Source organism: Elephantulus edwardii, unplaced genomic scaffold (genome assembly GCF_000299155.1).
Source record: "Elephantulus edwardii isolate Elephantulus edwardi_28Jun2011 unplaced genomic scaffold, EleEdw1.0 scaffold00045, whole genome shotgun sequence".
NCBI lineage: Eukaryota > Metazoa > Chordata > Mammalia > Macroscelidea > Macroscelididae > Elephantulus > Elephantulus edwardii.
Genome location: NW_006399795.1, coordinates 3,393,875 through 3,412,226, shown reverse-complemented (window position 1 = coordinate 3,412,226; position 18,352 = coordinate 3,393,875). Strand labels below are relative to the sequence as shown.

The 18,352-nt window shown below is 42.9% G+C and overlaps 1 protein-coding gene across 1 annotated transcript in view; it reads left to right on the top strand.

The window, feature by feature from the left end:
* Positions 1-306: 306 nt before the first annotated feature.
* Positions 307-18,352, top strand: part of UBE4B (ubiquitination factor E4B) — an 85,417-nt gene continuing 67,371 nt past the window's right edge. The window contains exon 1 of the mRNA XM_006885768.1: positions 307-1,018. Within this exon, the coding sequence (XP_006885830.1) occupies positions 995-1,018 (24 nt within the window). The 5' untranslated portion in view covers positions 307-994. The remainder of the gene's footprint in view (positions 1,019-18,352) is intronic.

Here is an 18,352-nt window from a genome sequence, read left to right as displayed (position 1 = left end):
GCGAGGGTACCTGGGTCAGGCCGGGGGCGGCCACCACCTCCGCGCCGTCGCCATGGCACCACGTAGCCACGCCCCCGGCATATAGCCACGCCCCTGACACAGAGCCCCGCCCTCCCGCTGTCCCTCTCGCCCCTCCCCCTCCCCGACGCTGGTGCGGGGGAAGAGGCGGGGGAGGGGAAGGGGGTGTGCACCAAGGAGAGGAAATCGGCGGCGAGGCGGCCGCGCCTTATTGGCTGCCTCATCCTGGAGTCAGAAGCCCCGCCTCTCTGGCGGGGTCACGTGATCCCTTTCAAAGATGGCCGCCCTGTTGTTTTGATGAATAATACTTTGGTGGGGCGAGGGGGTAAGAGTAAGGGTGGAGGGGTAGGAGGATTTACTCTTCCAGCGAGAGACATCGCAAGTTCCGTCCTCCCCCTCCCCCTGCCCGGGCTCCGGCGCGGAGGCGGGGCGTGGCCGGCCTGCTTTGGGAGGGGAGGAGCTTCCCTCTTCACTGCTTGGCTCTATCTGGGTGGTTCAAGGGTGGTCTTACCTCGGGGCACCCTCTCTGCAGTATAAGAGTTCCCGCCAGGGCTGAAGGTAGAAGAGAGCAGAATCTGCTTGAAGAAGAGCAGCAGCCGCGCCACCAACTAGAAGACCTAGCAAGCTCGGAGCACGAGACGAGTTGGAGACCGAGCTCCCTAGTCTCGACAACCTAGGAAGCCAAGGGTAGTGAGTGGCGCCTTAAGATAACCCCGTAGCAGCAGCCGTGGCGGCCAGAGGAGGCTGCTCAGAGCAGAAGCAGCTGTAAGAGGCTCTGGGGTGATTGGAGTGACTGAAGCCAAGGCAGTTCAGTGCCTCTCGTGTTCTTATTTTTTAACCTCTGACTATGCAATTCTGAAACCTCCCCCAATCGGGGGACTAGACAGCCCGATAGACACCTTCCACTCTCCTTCCGCCCTGCTCGCAAGACCAGAAGGATCTTTCCCTAACGTCTTTCATCATTAAGAGAAAAGCGATGGAAGAGCTGAGCGCCGATGAGGTGAGGAGGTTGGGGGACACCTTGGGGGTCGAGTTGGTAACTCTTTGGCGCTTTGGACAAAGATGATGCTGCGCCAGTTGTGCCTGGCCTTTGAGCTTGGGGAAGGAATGGAAATGGCATTTTCAAAGAACAAAATGACCCTCTAAGAGATTCTTGGTTTTCTCCCTTGCTTTATTTCTTCATTTCAACTCTGTTTCCTCTTTCAGTCTTTTAGGGTCCGGAGAAGACGGGTGCGTCTTGAGGTGTTAATTATTTTTTTTTACCTCCCCCTCCCCCCAGATATACAAGCAAGGAGGCTAGATTTACAAGTTAAATAGCATTCGCTGTGCTACAGGGATTGAAATAATAATTTCTTAATGAAATCAGATTGGTGGGGGGGCTTATGTTTTCAAGAAAGTGTTTGAAATCCCAAGTGTGTGTGGCTATACGTTGTGTAAATTGATTAAGCATACCTTTGTGTTTGAGGATGGTCTATAGATTCTTCCACATGTAACAAAATAGGAATCTTCTCAACAGATTAGAAAATTCCAGTTAAGTGCTCGTGTTTTAAGAGGTTATTACTGATTTCTGGCCATTCTTTGATTTCATCCCACTTCTCTCTAGCTCTTGTCTCTTTCAAACTTGTGTTTTGCTGTGGCAGACTACAAAGGAACCAAATGACTTAGTAAATTCCTTCCCGCTCACATTTCTAAAAGGAGTCATACAAATCTACTTCTTTATATTTTAAAGCTTTTTCTCCCAAAACAGGGGCAGGCTACAGTGAGGAATTTCCTGTGATAGAATGACTTTTCCTTTTTTACAATTTGAGCTTCCCTTTGAGGACCCCTGCAGGCCTTATTCTCTCTGTCCAGCTGACCTCCTCATTGCTTTCACTGGTCATATAGAACTTCTCTAAAGTATTAGGAAAGTAGCCATCCAGCAGTTGGTTGTACTGTAAGCAACCGAGTAGTCAGTGTGTTTACTTAGGGATTAAAGTTCTCCAGGGATCAAAAACCAGAACAAACCCAAACAGATACCAAAACCAGAAACACAAGTGAACAACTGATAGGAAAGGGTGAAATTGGCCCAAGGGCTTTCAAGTCTGTAAATTTTGATGGAAGCCAACTCCCACATTCTTCTCCCTGGGAGTAACTGATTGGATAGAACTTTAGTTAACAACAGTCACTTTAGCCACTGTGCCACCAGTACTCCTGACCTATACAGGTGGTGGGTTAAAGATCAGATAGAAAGGGAAACATTGTTTGTAATGCTTGACTGGAAAGTCATGATTGCCCATTCTGTGTCATTGGTATTGCTTTCCTCAAATAAATCAAGAAGGTAAAAAAAATTGGAATAAAATTTAACAGCTTCTGTTAGTCAACAGGAACTATGAAGAGAGTCCCTTAGAGGGCAGTTTGATCTATGGAGTTTAAGAAAGGCCCATCCCATGTTTTATTCCTATGGCGTGAATTTTAATGAGCAATTTAAGACACAGAATTTGTTTTGTAGCAGTCGTCCCAGAAATTACTTTTTCTTGATGATCTTGAAATTATTCCTGTTTCAGAGATTTTTAGATTAATTTTTCATCAGGAAACTGTTTTCGTGCCAATAAAAGATACAGATCAGTTAAAGATACAGTATAATCCTTGTGTTACTTTGCTTTGCTTTGAGTCCCTGAGTAAGGTGTAACTTTTTTGTTATCATGTAAGGAAAAAATGTAACCTTTTGTAAAGAGATGAAGAATTTTTCAAGGTCAACAGACTGTTAAATCTGGAAAGCCAGGTTCACTAATTTAAAATCAATATAAAATGATTTTCAGGAAGTTAGCCTCAACACAAAGGACAGTTCAACAATAGGTAATTTTACTTTGGGCAGAATTTACAAGAAAAAGAGTTGTTTGGGGTTTTGTGTGTTTTTTGTTTGTTTTTTTTAAAAAACTCCTTGAGGACTTAAGAAAATCTATATTCTCGGCTTTACTCCTTATCTCCTTTCAAGTTGGAAGGTTCACCCGTTTGGGGATATGACTTTCTAATAAATCTATCATTACTGTTTACTCCAAAATAATCCCACTAAATTCTAGAATGAGGTGAGCGGTTCTCAATCGCTATGTTTCTAAAGCTTACTTTGCCTTGTTTGCATTGTTGCTCCATCAGTGCAAACTTTTGCCACACATATATACTGTAACGCTGATTTGGTGTGAAAATAATGCATTTCTAATTCTTGAATTAAAACATGACATTTCAAGGATAAAACTGGAAAGCCAGTGATCTTTAAATTAGGAAATTAAGGCTTAATTTAACGTTTTAACAAATTCATTTTTGTGAAAAAGGCTAGTATAGCCTTTGGGGACCCTTTTCTGGGCACTTTTAAATTCTTGTGCTTTTCTTCTCTTGAGCTGTATTCAAGAAAAAAGAAGTGGAGTGCTTGTTTAACTTCATTGCTGTTTATTGTTTATGTAGTGTGCTAGAGTGAATTCATTGCTTTATAGAACAGATCCATAACTAACTTAATTCTCCTTAGGAACCTACTCATTATTTGTATTCGATCCATCCTATAATTTGTATGTTCTTCATTGGTCAATGTGATGCTGTGAGTAGGACATATGTTTTAACTGCCCTTTCAGCAGAGTTGATGTGATTGCATTGAAATGACTTGACTTTCCTTTTTTTCCTGGCTAAATCTTTTTTTTTTTTTTCCTGGCTAAATCTTAATGACCTAGTTCATCTGCAAAATGGCTGGCTGGGATTCAGGGTGTGGTCTTGGTTTTAGAAGATTCCCAATGTAAATTATGGGGAGTTAACCTGTAACTTGAACTTTTTAGTAATGTTCTGTAAGTGCAGAGGGACTGGCATTTATCAACAGCCTTAGAAGCTTGCCTTGTGCCAGGTGTTTTATGACCATTCTCTCATTTTGCAGGCAAGTAAACTGATATTTAGGTTAAGTAACTTGTCTGTGGTAACTTGGCTTAGAGGTGGTAGAGTTGGAATTCAAACCCAGGTGCCTAACTTTATTTGTTCTCTTTTTATTTTTTTTAAGTTTTATTATTATTATCATTATTAATTTTAATAGACATTTACAGATTTTCAATTTCCATTTATTCATTGCTGCACTTTTCTCTCTGCCCACCCCTCCCCACCAGCTCGCTTCCCCCTCCGAAGAGAAAAAAAAAATAATTCCTTCCTTAGTATACAATTCCCACGTCCCCTTCCCCCACCCCCTACTCCCAGAACACTTATCTATGCAGTCTTAATTCTGGATTCCTGTGCTAACCATAATACTCAATCATATATCACTTCTAATCTGTTCTTTCCCTCATCTGTTTCAATACAATATACATAATTTATCCAGTTTTTTCTGTCATACCCCCACCCTGATGTCACACCCATTCTACAACAGTGGCACCATGCAGTATTTGTCCCTTTGTGACTGAGATATTTCACTCAGCATAATGTCCTCCAGGGTCACCCACTTTGAATAATATTGCATGAGTTCCTTGTTTTTCAGTGCTGCATAGTATTCCATTGTGTAGATATACCACAGCTTCTGTATCCATTCGTTTGTTGATGGGCCCTTAGGCTGCTTCCAACTCTTTGCTATTGTAAACAAAGCTGCGATAAACATGGGTGTGCATAAATCTGCTTGGATGGCAGACATGGTCTCTCTGGGGTATATTCCCAGTAATGGGATTGCTGGGTCATATGGTATCTCTATTTGCAATTTTTTGAGAAAGCGCCACAACGCCTTCCACAATGGTTGCACCATCTTACATTCCCACCAACAGTGAATAAGAGTTCCAGTTTCTCCACATCCTTGCCACCATTAATTATTATTTTGTGTGTATACCGTCAAATCAGATCTGACTGGTAAAGGAGGAGATGGCCCTTCCTTCTCCAGCAGAGCATCTGGTGAATTTGAACCTGCTCCTAACTTTAAAGTGTTGGTTTTTTGTTTTTGGTTTTTTTTAATGACATTTTACTGCCTAACGATGGCCATAAATTCACTACAGCTTTTACATAAATAGCCTACTAATGTTGATCCTTGCTGCTTGATATGCATAATTTTTCTGTAAAAGTGTTAGTTTGCATAAATACTTTGAGGATAAGGTTTTTAGTTATTTTATTACTGACTCATTTTTTTCTGAAATTAAAATTTAGTTGGTAAAAGAGTAATTAAGACGAAGCAAACAAGTTTTAGTGTCTCACTATTTGGGCATGCTGTTAGCAGAGGCTGTTCCTTGCACAGGGATGCCATGTTTGAAAAGTAGAGTTAGTGAAAGAGAGGAAGATGCTCAGTGAGTTGGATTAACACAGTGACTGCAGCAATGGGCTCAGGTATGTCAGAGTTGATGAGGCTGGCACAGGAAAGGACAGGGCTCAGATCTGTTGCTTTTAAGGTCTCTGTGAGTCTATTCAGCTCCATGGGACATAATGAGTGGAAACAATAGTGAGCTTGAGTGTGACAGATTGTGATAATGGCACAGAAGGAGGTTCAGATGTGTTGTTCATAGGGTCACTATGAGTCCTTGTTGACTCAATGACACTTAGCAGCAACAGGAGCTATTATAAGGGACGCTGGAGGCATAGTGCATTGCTGTTGGACTGCTAACCAAAAGGCTAGTGATTTGAATGCACCTTGTGCTCCATGGGAGAAGCATGTGCCATTTCCCCCCCCCCAAAAAATTTACAGCCTAGAAAACCCAATAAAGGGTTGGAATCTACTTGATGCCAGTGCCTTCCACTCTGTTAAGTGCTGTTGTGACACTTAATGTTTTAAGAATCTTACTGCTAACCAAAAGATGAAGGAGCTCTGGTGGTGGGGCATTATGCTTCCAACCCCAAAGCAGATGGTTCAAATCCACCAGCTGCTCTACGGGAGAAAGATAGGCTGTCTGCCCCTGTATGATTTACAGCCTCTGAAAAGGATGACAGTATACCACTACCACCAGCAGAACATTAGTGATTTTAAACCATTAACTGTTCTGCAAGAGAAAGATGTGGCAGACTGCTGTAAGAACACTGGAAATCTGTGGGGCAGTTCTGCTCTGCTCTACATAGTAAAGACTGGACAAGAACTGAGTCAGTGGCAGTGAGGTTTGAAGTGTCGATGTGGAAACTTGGACCAGATACTGTGGAAGACACTTAGTGGGAGGTGTTTCAGTGAAGACTTTGAAGAAAAAAATGACCTTTGTGCTGAGTAGTAGCTGCCAGCGTCAGGGTCCTTGGAACTGGCCATGAGGCTGTGGAGCAAAATAAATGGCAAGACTGGGGCACAAGATTTTGCCCTGGGGAGTGGTGGCAGATGAGGCAGGCGCCGGACCTTGGAGAACTTTGAGAACTGCATCAGAGTTGGAACTTCTCTGAAGCTGCTAGGAGGATTGTAAAGGAGTAGAAAGTTGACTGGTCAGGGCTGTTTGGAAGAAGCTGGCAATAGACAAGTGAGACAGGAGGCTGTTGCTCTCCAGGAGTGACACAGCAGAGACCCAACAGGCAGCATTGGGAAGAATGGAAGGAGAGCAGCTAGACCCAGGCACTATTGAGGACAGGTCTTAACCTAATTGTAATGATCAGTTTCTTGTGAAAAGAATGGGAAGAGAAGAAGAAAGAGTGAAGGGAGCTGAACTGGAAATGGGATAAGAAATTTCAGACAGGGAACAGATTTTAAAGAGAGCAAATGAGTTTAGTTTTGGACCATTGGCTGAGACGTCAGCATGGAGACTCCACCCTGGATTTTCTACTCTAATGTCTTTACCCTTTAGGGTTTTTCTTTGTAACAGGCCACAGGACCTGCAGTGACTCTTTAAGACAGATTGTTCTCCCTTAAGCCTAGTAGGATGTGGGATGTAGCTTTCCCAGCTTTTTTAGAAAAGAGATAATGACATTTTTTGAGCTCTTAATATGTGCTTTGAGCAGTGGTGCTGGAGAAGAGTATTGAGGGTACCATGGACTGCTAGGGAAACCAACAGATTCATCCTGGAAAGGGTTAAACTGGGCAGCTCCATGGAGGCAAGGATTATGAGGCTCCGTCTAACATACTTTGGACATGTTATAAGGAGGGACTGGTTCTTGGAGAAGGACATCATGCTTGGTAGGGTGGAGGAACAGCGCAGGAGGGGAAGACCCTCTATGAGGTGGATTGATTCAGTGACTGGGGTAATCATCCTGGGTGTGTCGGAGACAGTGTGATTGATTGGCACAGGACAGAGCAGAGTTTAGGGCTGTTGTACAAAGGGTCGCTATGAGTTGCAAGTGACTCGACTGCACATAACAACAGTATTTGCTTAGCACTTAATTATCTTAGTTCTATTATTCTCCCCATTTTACAGGTTAAGCAGTTGAGTCAAATTGAAATGATGTAACTTGTGGAAAGGCACATAAGTAGTAAGTGATAGACCCAGCATTCCGATTTACGTGACCCTACAGTTCCTAGTTCCTCTACTAGACTGCCTGCAAAACAGAAATAGCCTCAGCAAATTGTAACTTTAGTGTTCTTACTGTTTGATTTGAGATGAGAATTGGAAACCCTATTGAATTTAGGGAGCTCTAGTAGCCTGGTGGCAAGAAGCTGCACTGTAATTCCAAAGACACGTGCTTCAAGTCTCCTGGCTGTTTTACAAAGGGACAGTCTCCTCCCATGTGATTTACTGCCTCTGAAAGGCCGTTAAGTGACAGCTATGAGTCAATTCCCACTCAATGGCACAAAACAAAAAGGCAAAAGCAGTGAAGTTGTAGGGAGCTGGGCTGTGAGTGCTGTCAACTCAAAGGTGCCCTCGCTGGTGGTTCACATCCACCAGGAGCCCCTCGAGAGAGGAGGGATGGCATGTGGTTTACAGCTTTGGAAAACCTGCTGGAGGATCAGCTGTGAGTCGATGATGACTCTATGTCAATGAGTTGTTTGAGGTGGGGTTTTTTTGGTGTTTTTTTGTTTGTTTTTTTAAGTGCACTTCTAACTTGGAACCCTGGTGGCACAGTGATTAAGTGTTCATCTGCTAACTCAAAGGTCAGCTCTTTGAGCCCACACAGTAACTCCAAGGGAGGAAAAGATCTGTCACTGCCCTGCTCCTTTAAGGATCACAACCTGCCCAGTGGACATTTCTACTTTGCTATAGTCTGGGTTGCTATGAGTCAGAATTGACTTGGGGGCCACACAACACCATTGTCATTAACAACAATAGACTATTTTAGATGCTTTCCCTGGAGTAGAGCTTCTCTGGTAGGGGAAGAAAGCTAGGGAGACTCCAGACAAGGAGCCCTTGGATCTTCAGGCCTTTGCTCTGCATGGAGTACATTTTATTCCCACTTCCTGTAGTGTATCTTGGTGGAGACATCTACCTGTCAGCGATTCATTCAACCTATTTACGGTTTCCTTGCTATGTGTCAGACATTGCATGAGTCCTGCTCACATGGATTTTCTTTCTGGTAGAGGAGAGAGGTAATTAACAAATATACACACCTCCGATGTCCTTTGGTAATTGTTCTTGTTATGTGCTGTTGAGTCAGAATTGACTCATAGCTGGCCCTCCAGCAGGTTGTCAGAGGCTGTATACCACACAGGAGGAGATTATCCTGCTGAGAAGCTGGTGGATTAGAGCTGTGTTGACAGTGCAGCTCCTTACTACTAGGCCAACAGAGCTCCCTTTTGGTAATAGATACAATGAAGAAAAAGAAATAGATGACATGGATGTACAGCATTAAGGGACTGGGGACTGTGAGCGCTTTTAGGAGTTTAGCTTTTGAGTCGACCTAAAGGAGGAGAGGGCGTGAGCCATCTAGTCATCTGGGGAAAAAATTCCCCAGGGACTGAGAATCTTGAGGTGGATTCATTCTTAATCTGGAAGATCAAGTGTGGTTGTTGTCTGGTGAGCAAGGGGCTCAGTGGCAGAAGATGAAGTTCCCTCAGCAAATATTTACTGAGTGCTTATTCTAGTATTTCAACTCATTTTGAGATAAAAGCATTTTCTTCGTCTTCCCACAGACACATATGAACATCTTTGGAACTGGGATGCTCTTTATAATAGATCGTGTCATCACTGCTGGCCAGGTGGCGATTGTAACATGTTGTCATTTCCTGTTTATGTGCAAACCTGGTCATACCTGTTCATCATTTGCCCCTGCGCTTGAGTTAAGTGGTGTTTTTGTTAGGTGGCGTCAAGTCTATTTTTGATTCTTCATGGCAGTGTATAAAAAGCAAAACCACACCACAGGGCTCCTTAGGCGGTAGAAGTGGATCACCTTTTAGAATAATCAAGTGCTTCACAGGAGAGCTACCAGGGATCCTAGAGTTAAATGATAAAACCCGTGGCTATCCTGGCGACCCTATGGGACAGAGTAAAACTGTTCCACAGGGTTTCCCAGACTCTAATCAGTACAGAGTGGCATAGCTCTCGCCTGGAAAATGGTTGATGGGTTCAAACTTCCTACCTTTGGGTTAACAACCAAGTGCTTAACCATGGTGCTGCATGTGTGTGATTCAGTTGTCATTATAAATGGCTTGAAAAATATTACACTTTGTTTTAGCAATGAAAGTAAACATTACTTTTCATGCAGAAATGAATGAAAACAGCAATGGAGAGTACATTGGATATTGGTAAAGGAAAGATTTGTTGGAGATTTGACTACAGTTCCAAAGGAACAAACAAGTGCATGATGGGGCTTTAAAATGGTGGACTGTAAAAGCTGTGTCACCTTTTGTTGCTGAAGATACGCAGTTAGAAGGACTGCATTTTTCACCCAGCTGCTGCAACTGAAGGTCAGAAACATTCCATATTCCCCAGAAATAAATAGGAAATAATGAGAGGCTGGTATAAGTGATTTCCACACTGGCCTTGTTAATTGTCAAGGCATCTTGTTGTGGTTTAACTGGCTGGAGTTTTTTGCATTCTTGGTGGTGTTGAAAATAGTGATGCATCTCACAGTGAATGTCAGCCTTGGTGAAACACAGCATGTGCTGAATAAGCACAGCATGAGCTGAACGATGACTAGGGATGACAGAAGGAGAATTGATGCCTTTGAGCTGTGGTGCTGGAGAAGAGTATTGAATATACATGGACTGCTAAGAGAACAAAGATGTTCGTCCTGGAGAAGGTTAAACCAGGCTGCTCCTTGGAGACAAAGATTCTGAAGTATGTATTCTGACTGTATAATTCTGAAGTATGTATGTATGTCTGACATACTTTGGACCTGTTGCAAGGAGGGACCAATCCTTGGAGAAGGATGTCATGCTTGGGAGGATGGAGGGACAGTGCAGGAGAGGAAGATCCTGGATGAGATGGATAAATTCAGTGACTGGGGTAAAGGGTGTAGGTTTGTCAGTGACAGTAAGATTGGCACAGGATAGAGCAGGGTTTAGGGCAGTTGTACATAGGGTCACTATGAGTTGAAGATGACGGTACATAACAACAAACAACAATCCCTTTCCACTTCACCGTTTGATTCATTAAGTCTTCATCCTAGCTGGAGAAGAGAGGAGAAACAAAGGGAGAGAATACTTCTCCCCTAATTTAACATGGAAGCCACACATGTCACTTCCTGCTTACCTCCAGTGTTTAGAACAGCAGTCCCATGGCCACAGCTACCAGCAGGCAACCCTGGAAAATAGTCTTGTGTTCTGATGAAAGTTTTCTTTTATCAAAAGTGAAGCATATTCTTTGTTTCCCTCTCTCAATCCTTCTCTCATCTAAAACACATTCTGCAGCTTTCCAAGGGAGACATTTAAGTCAACTTTGAGAGTCCAGAAACTGTGGGTGTTGTGCAGTCTTTTCTATCCAGCATGTATGAGGCTGTTTATGGGCCAGGACCCTTTCAGTTAAAATGTAAGCTGTTAAATAGATGCCTTCCCTTACAACCCCTGTATGCTGTGGTATATAGTAGGGTACCTGTACATTGTCAGTTACTGGTGTGTCGGTGTATATGAGTAGATATGCCTTGTAGGATTTTTACTGGCTACTTTTTAAAAAAATTTTTTTTATTGTATTATTTTTATGTGTACCATCAAATCAGATCTGACTGGTACAGGAGGAGATTGCCCCCTCCTTCTCCAGCAGAGCATCTGGTGGATTTGAACCACATACCTCTGGGATTGCAGTGCAGCATCTTGCCACTAGGCCACCACACCTCCCTTGGCTACTGGTTCACCAGACTTTTTATTCTGAAGACTCTCTTGAGTGGACTTGAACCTTCAACCTTGGATTGACTTTACCCTCTAAGTTTTTCCTGGTCTGTTTTTCTCTGAAGTCAAGTCTGGTAAGGACATTAAGAATATCCCCTTCCTTGTTTCTCTCCAGCTTATTTCCTGCTGGTTACTGAAGGAGTGGCTCATTCAGTGTTAACTAGCACCAGGTTACCAGCCTGTGGGAGCCTAGACTGTAGACCAGGGCCATTCCTTAGGCAGGACTAGGTTCCTCCTTCTCTTTCCATCTCATTCTGGTAGGACTTTGTGCTAAAATGACAGAAGCCAATGAACATCCAAATTCTGAATTGCCCAACCAATTCCTCTAGAATTACAGACCCTGTTGGGATACAGGCTGTTTTCTAAGAAGCCCCATGTTTTACAAAATGTTTTGTTATAACTAAACATTTGGTCATTTGTAGTAATAGTTGTGCCCTTCTGACCTCTCAGCTAATGCTTTATATTTATATTCTATTCAGGATGAGTCATTTACAGGTTTCAAATTCTGTATTATCAGTCAGGATGTTGGCTTAACTGCTACAGTAATAATGTTTTAAATAAAATAGAAATTAGTTTTCCTCTTAAGTGAACATCTGAATTGAAAGCTGGCTTAGTCGTTAGTGAGTTAGACTTCTTCTGTTTTGTGCTTTGTCGTCCTCAATAAGAGACATCTAACTCACAGTCCAAGGAGCTAGTCTAGTTCCTGTCAATATATCTTCATTGCTCTCCCCAGGAGGGAATTAAAGAGAATGGAGTGGGCCTCCTTCTGTCTCTTAAAGGCATGATTAGAAAGTTTTACAAATCATTGCTTGTGTTTCGAAGGCCAGAATTTAGTTATATAGTCACAGTTGATTGCAAGAATGGCCAAATTAGGAGAAAATCAAGTAAGTATCTGTCAAGTTTGTGGCACTACATAAAATTTACATTTGGCTGTTAACCTGAGGGTTGGCAATATGAAACCACTCAGAGGCTCTGTGGGATAAAAGCCCTGCTACACTGCTTTCATAAAGATCATTGTTGAGAAAACCCCACGGAGTTATTCTGTAGCACATGGGTTCACCATGAGTTGGAACTGACTCAGTGGAAATGTGTTTAAACCCACCTAGTGGTGCCTGGAAGAAAGACCTGGCCATCTGCTTCTGCAAAATTACAGCCAGTAAAGCCATATGGAACAGTGATAGTCTGTAACATGTGAGGTCACTCACTATAAATCAGAATAAACATCACAACAGCGAATTTTTGGTTGAGCTCAAAAGTCTATGAACTTGGAGAAATGACGATAGTGGTCGCAATGAATAGTGCTCACAGAGTGATGGCAGTCAACCACCACCACTGATTTTATAGCTTGAACAGCTGAATAAATAAGAGTTATTTACTGAGATGGGGTAAATTGAAAGATATGGAGAGATAAATTATCTATTTTGCATATGTTAGATTTATGTTGCCTACTTTCTATCCAAGCGGAAATGTCAAATAGATTATGAATATAGGGGGTTTCAGTTCAGGGAGAAAATTGGGGTTGGAATTACAAATTTAAGAGTTGCCAGGATATGTCAGATAATGAATAGACACTTAACAACGGAGTGATGTTGGAAGAGCAGAAAGGACTGAGCCTCCAGCCACACAGCCAGTGAGGTAGGAGAAAACTAAGAGAACATGGAATTTCCAGCATGCAGAAGGAAATGTTTTATGGTGGAGAGAGAATTCACCTCTCCCAAATGTTGATAATTTAAAGGAGGAGTAAGAATTTTCAGTGGAATTTAGCAAAGTGGAAGTCATTGTTGACCTTGACTAGATTATTTTATTTCATTGGAATCCATCAGCTACTGTAGCAAAATTAACAGGCTTAAAACAAGACATACATTCTTTCACAGTTCTGGAGACTACAAGTTCAAAATCAAAGTAGTGGTTGGATCGATTCCTTTTGGAGGGTTAAACCAGGCTGCTCCTTGGAGGCAAGGATTCTGGGTCTTCGTCTGACATACTTTGGACATGTAAGGAGGGACAGGTCCTTGGAGAGGGACATCAGCGCAGGAGAGGAAGGCCCTCTATGAGGTGGATTGATTCAGTGACTGGGGTAATTAGGATGGGTGTGTCGGAGACAGTGTGATTGGCACAGGACAGAGCAGAGTTTAGGGCTGTTGTGCATAGGGTCGCTATGAGTCACAAGCGACTCGAGGGCACGTAACAACAAGGAAGAATCAATCCCATATTCAAAAGATGAATTGCATTAGGAAAATCTGCTGTCAGGGACCTCTCCAGAGTCCTAAAGAACAACAGTGTCAGGCTAGAGAGAGACTAAGATGCACCATATTTAGGCCATTGTCCTTCCAGTTACTTGCTAAGCATCAGAGAGCTGGACAGCGACTGAGGATGACCAAAGAATAATCAATGCTTTTGAGTTGTGGTGCTGGAGAACAGTATTAAACATACAGTGGGCCGCCAAGAAGAACAAACAGAACTGTACTGGAGAGAGTATAACCAATTGCTCCTTGGAGACAAAGATTTTGAAACTTTGACTGACATACTTTGTACAGGGGGACCAATCCTTATAGAAGGACATCATGCTTGGGAGGGTGGAGAGAGAGTGCAGGAGAGGAAGATCCTGAATGGGATGGATTGACACAGTAACTAGGATCGTAGGACTAGGAGACAGTCAGATTGGGTAAGGATAGGAAAGAGTTCAGAGCTGTTGTGCATAAGGTTGCTATGAGTTACAGGTGACTTGAGGGCACGTAATAGCAACAATATTCTACCTTGCCTGCAATCCTTGGCTTTCCATGGACTGGAGAAATATTAATCTAGTTTCTTGATCTTTACATGACCTTTCCCTTTCTGCCATATCTTTCTGTTTTAAGGATTCCAGTTACTGGATTTAGAGCCCACCCTAATCCAGAATGATCTCATCTCAGAATCTTGAATTTAAAGGTATCTGCAAAGACCTTATTTCCGTATAAGGTCTCATTTACAGGTTCTAAGGACGAGGACCTGGACATATTTTGTTGGGGACACGCTTCAGATCAGTAGAGTGTCCTGCTGGAACATAAGCTCCTGGATGTCTTATTTAGTACTTTATAGGTAAACTCTTAGCAGGGTTTGGCAAGGAGTTGATCCATAGTAAATATTTGTTGCCCTTGTGAGTGAATACAGTGTTTCTCCTCATGACTCTCAGTTGTGTTGCAATAACCTTTTGCTTTTGCCACAGTAGAGTGTATTAGTTACATTAAGGTAGGCACTTGATGAACATTTTGGTCAGAGTTGAAATTTACAATCAGCTATACTTGGATTTTACTTGGCCCAACCAATTCTATAACCTTAAACAAATCCCTTAACCTTTTTGAGCCTCAATTTCTTTACCTGTAAGATGTGACTGTTGCCACCTACCTCAGCATTGTACTTTACATTAATTACATTAATAAGTAGCCTGGTACAGGGCCCTGACAGAGTGGATTCCTGAGAAATACTAGCTTTCTTTTCCTGAGTAAGATTGAACTATTTGGGGTTTTTGTTTTTTGTTTTATTACTGTGTGTGTGTGTGTGTGTGTGTGTGTGTGTGTGTAGCGTTAAATCGGATCTGACTGGTACAGGAGGAGATTGCCCTTCCTTCTCCAGCAGAGAATCTGGTGAACCTCAAACCTCTGGCTGGGATTTGCATGCAGCGTCTTGCCACTAGGCCACCAGTGCTCCCTAGATTGAACTATTTGTTTGTAATTAGAAATTTAGTTGGTATTCGTATAACATCTTCCAAACCTTTGCATACCAACAGCATAAATAGTAGAGGCATGGTAGCATAATGAATTAAATGTTGGACACTCACTGAAAAAGTCACATCTAACAGCCACTGCAGGAGAGATGAGGCAACCTTTTTTCTGTGAAGATTTATAATACAGCTTTAAAAACCCAAAGGGACAGTTCTAATCTGTTCTGTAGGGGGCTTCGAATTGAGTTGATGTAGCATGGAGGCAGTATGGGTATGATAACTTCTGACCTTGCTTAGCTCCACAAGGTCAGTTATAGCTTCCAAACTCTTGTTCCTGTTGTGAGATGGACCATCCTCCTCTTGCGGAGCAGCTGGTGTATTCAAACCATGTGCCCTTGGATTGCAGCACAGCTTTTTGCCACTAGACCACCAGAGCTCCCTAATTCTACTAATTCCACCAACCATCAGACTGCTGTACTGCTGGGTCCAAAATCCACTGCAGTGGCTACACAGACCTTACAGACCATAAACAAGGTTTTGTATGGGTTTATTAGGGAAGTTAACAGGTTATGGTTCATGTTGGCAGCAAGATAAAATTCTTCAACAAGGATAGCTTCAAACCATGTTGAAGGCCTTGACCTTCAGCCTTATAGTTTAAGTCGTGGTTACAAAGATTTCTTAGTCTTGATGATTACGGTGTCTCCCCTCAGCCCTCCTGCAAACCTGGCTCCTGGCTCTGGTTCCATGGGGCAGCAGTTCCAAGTCAGCTGAGCCTCATGTTAATCTCTTGTTCTCCACTGCAGTTACTGGTTCTCTCATGTAGGACTTGGTTTGAATAGTGCAGGAATATCTGGCCCCAAGGACATGTGCTGTGTGCTCTGTCTTACCTTCATTGCCGAGAGTGAGATTCTGCTTGTTACGTGCCATCAAGTCACTTGCGACTCATAGCAACCCTTTGTACAACCACTCTGAAACCTGCTCTATCTTGAGCCAACCTTATTGTCTCTGACACATCTCCATTGCCCCAATCATTGAGTCAATCCATCTCATCCAGGGTTTTCCTCCCTTGTACTGTCCCCTCCACCTTTCCAAGCATGACATGTCCCTCTCCAAGGACTGGTCCCTTCTTGCATCACGCATGCCCAAAGTACATGAGACTGAGATTCAAAGTCTATGCCTCCAAGGAGCAGCCTGGTTTCACTCTCCCCAGAATGAATCTGTTTGTTCTCTTAGCAGTCCATAGTATATTCAGTACTCTTCTCCAGCACCACAACTCAAAGGCATCAATTCTCCTATCATCTTTAGTCATTGTCCAGCATTCTGATGCATAGCAAGTAATTGCAAATACCATGGCCTGGATCAGGAACACCATAGTCTCCAGACTGACATCATTGCTCCTCAGTACTTTGACAGCAGATTTTCCTATGCAATTTTTCTTTTGATTTCCTGGCTGCTGATAACAAGAGTATTGATTGTGGAGCCAAGCAAACTAAAGCTGTTAACAATCTTGGTCTCTTCAGCATCTATCATGATGCTGCCACTTCACCCGGTGGTAAGAGTCTTTGTTTTCTTGATATTGAGTTTCAATCCATATTGAAGGCTGCAGTCCTTGACCTTCTGCAGCAAATGCCTCTGGTCTTCTTCAGTTTTGGCAAGCAAGGTTTTGTCATCTGCATAATGCAAGTTATTGCTGAGTCTTCCTCCAATCCTGATACCATATTCCTTCTTCTAGAGCCCAGCCTCCCAGATGATGGATAATCTGTTCTGCATATAGATTAAAAAGCTATGGAGATGGGACACATCCCTGGCATACACCCTTCGCAGTTTTGAACCATGCAGTGTCTTCTTGCTCTGTTCTGATGACTGCCTCCTGGTCCAAGTATTGGTTTCCTATAAGCACAGTCACAGTGTTCTGGAATTCCCATTCTTCTCAGAGTTAACTGCAGTTTGTTATCATCCACACAGTCAGTCAAACAGTGAAACAGACATTCTGGTACTCTCTACTTTCAGCTAAGATCCATCTAACATTGGCTATAATGTCTCTAGTGCCATGGTCTCTTCTAAACACAACCTACATGTTTGGCAGTGCTCTGTTGATGTACTATTCCAGTAATTTTTGGATAACCTTCAGTCTGCTGCTAAAACTGCTTAGCCTGGGAAAACTGATAAAAATTCCACAATGATTTGAACACAGCCTGATTCCGATTCCCACCCAGTGAAAACTGTGTAGCAGTGGAGCATCACCTTCTGTATTTTATATTGCTAAGATCTCTCTTCTTACCTTGGAGTGGTAATGCTAGCAACATACATGGACTTGAGGCCAAGGACTCATGGAAAGGACCAGAGAAAGAAAGCAAGCTAAAGAAGCTTTATTAAGGGTGCACCTGGGCAGGATTCCTTGGTCTGCAGAGAGAGAGGCAGAGAGACAGACCAGGGAAATAGCAGGCCTTAAGAGCAACGGTGTCTCTCTGGAGACTCCTGATACAGGCCATGATTTTTGCAATCGCTTGTTATGCATCAGAGAGTTGGACAATGACTAGGGAGGATAGAAGGAGAATTGATGCCTTTGAGCTGTGGTGCTGGAGAAGAGTATTGAATGTACCCTGGACTGCCAAGAAAACAAAGAGGTTCGTCCTGGAGAAGGTTAATCCAGGCTGCTCCTTGGAGGCAAGGATTCTGGGACTTCGCCTGACATACTTTGGACATGTTGTAAGGAGAGACAGGTCTTTAGAGAGGGACATCATGCTGGGTAGAGTGGAGGGACAGCACAGGAGGGGAAGACCCTCTATGAGATGGATTGGTTCAGTGACTGGGGTAATCGGGATGGGTGTGTCAGAGGCAGTGGGATTGGCAGAGGATAGAGCAGGGTTTAGGGCTGTATGAGTCACAAACGACTCGAGGCACATAACAACAACCAGGTTGATTAGGGCAGGGTTTTTAGAGTAAGGGTCTTTAGGGAAGAAAGGGAGGGACATTCCTTTGTGATTTAGCCAGGTGGGTGGTCTTCTAAGGAGGGAAAGGAGGGGCACTCCATGGTAGTTGAGGCTGTTCACTCCCTTTGTTGACATGTTGATATTCCTTGAATCCTTTGTTCTCCTTTTGACCTTGGTCTATCATCTTATATGATTGGTTAAACTGGAATTCTCTTATCCTTAAATCTCACCTGTCAGCATTCCTTCTCTCTTTGGCATGAAATCAAGAAGGGTGAAGGTAGATTGAAAAGATTTGAAAAGGAGAAAATTCCTCAGAAATAGGAACTGAAGAGAAAACACAGTGCAGCCAAAGCTGAGCAAATATAATTTGGGTCGTTCTACTCAAATCAGATGATGTATTTTATCCTCTGAAAGGATTCTCCCCCTTCTAGGGAGGAAGAAATGCCTTTGTTGAACTGCTTTATCTTTAATACCTTGAAGACAATACAATATTGAGATTAGGGAAAGAATTTTTTTGGGTCCTGAAACTACATTCTAGCATTCTAATTTGTTGTTGTT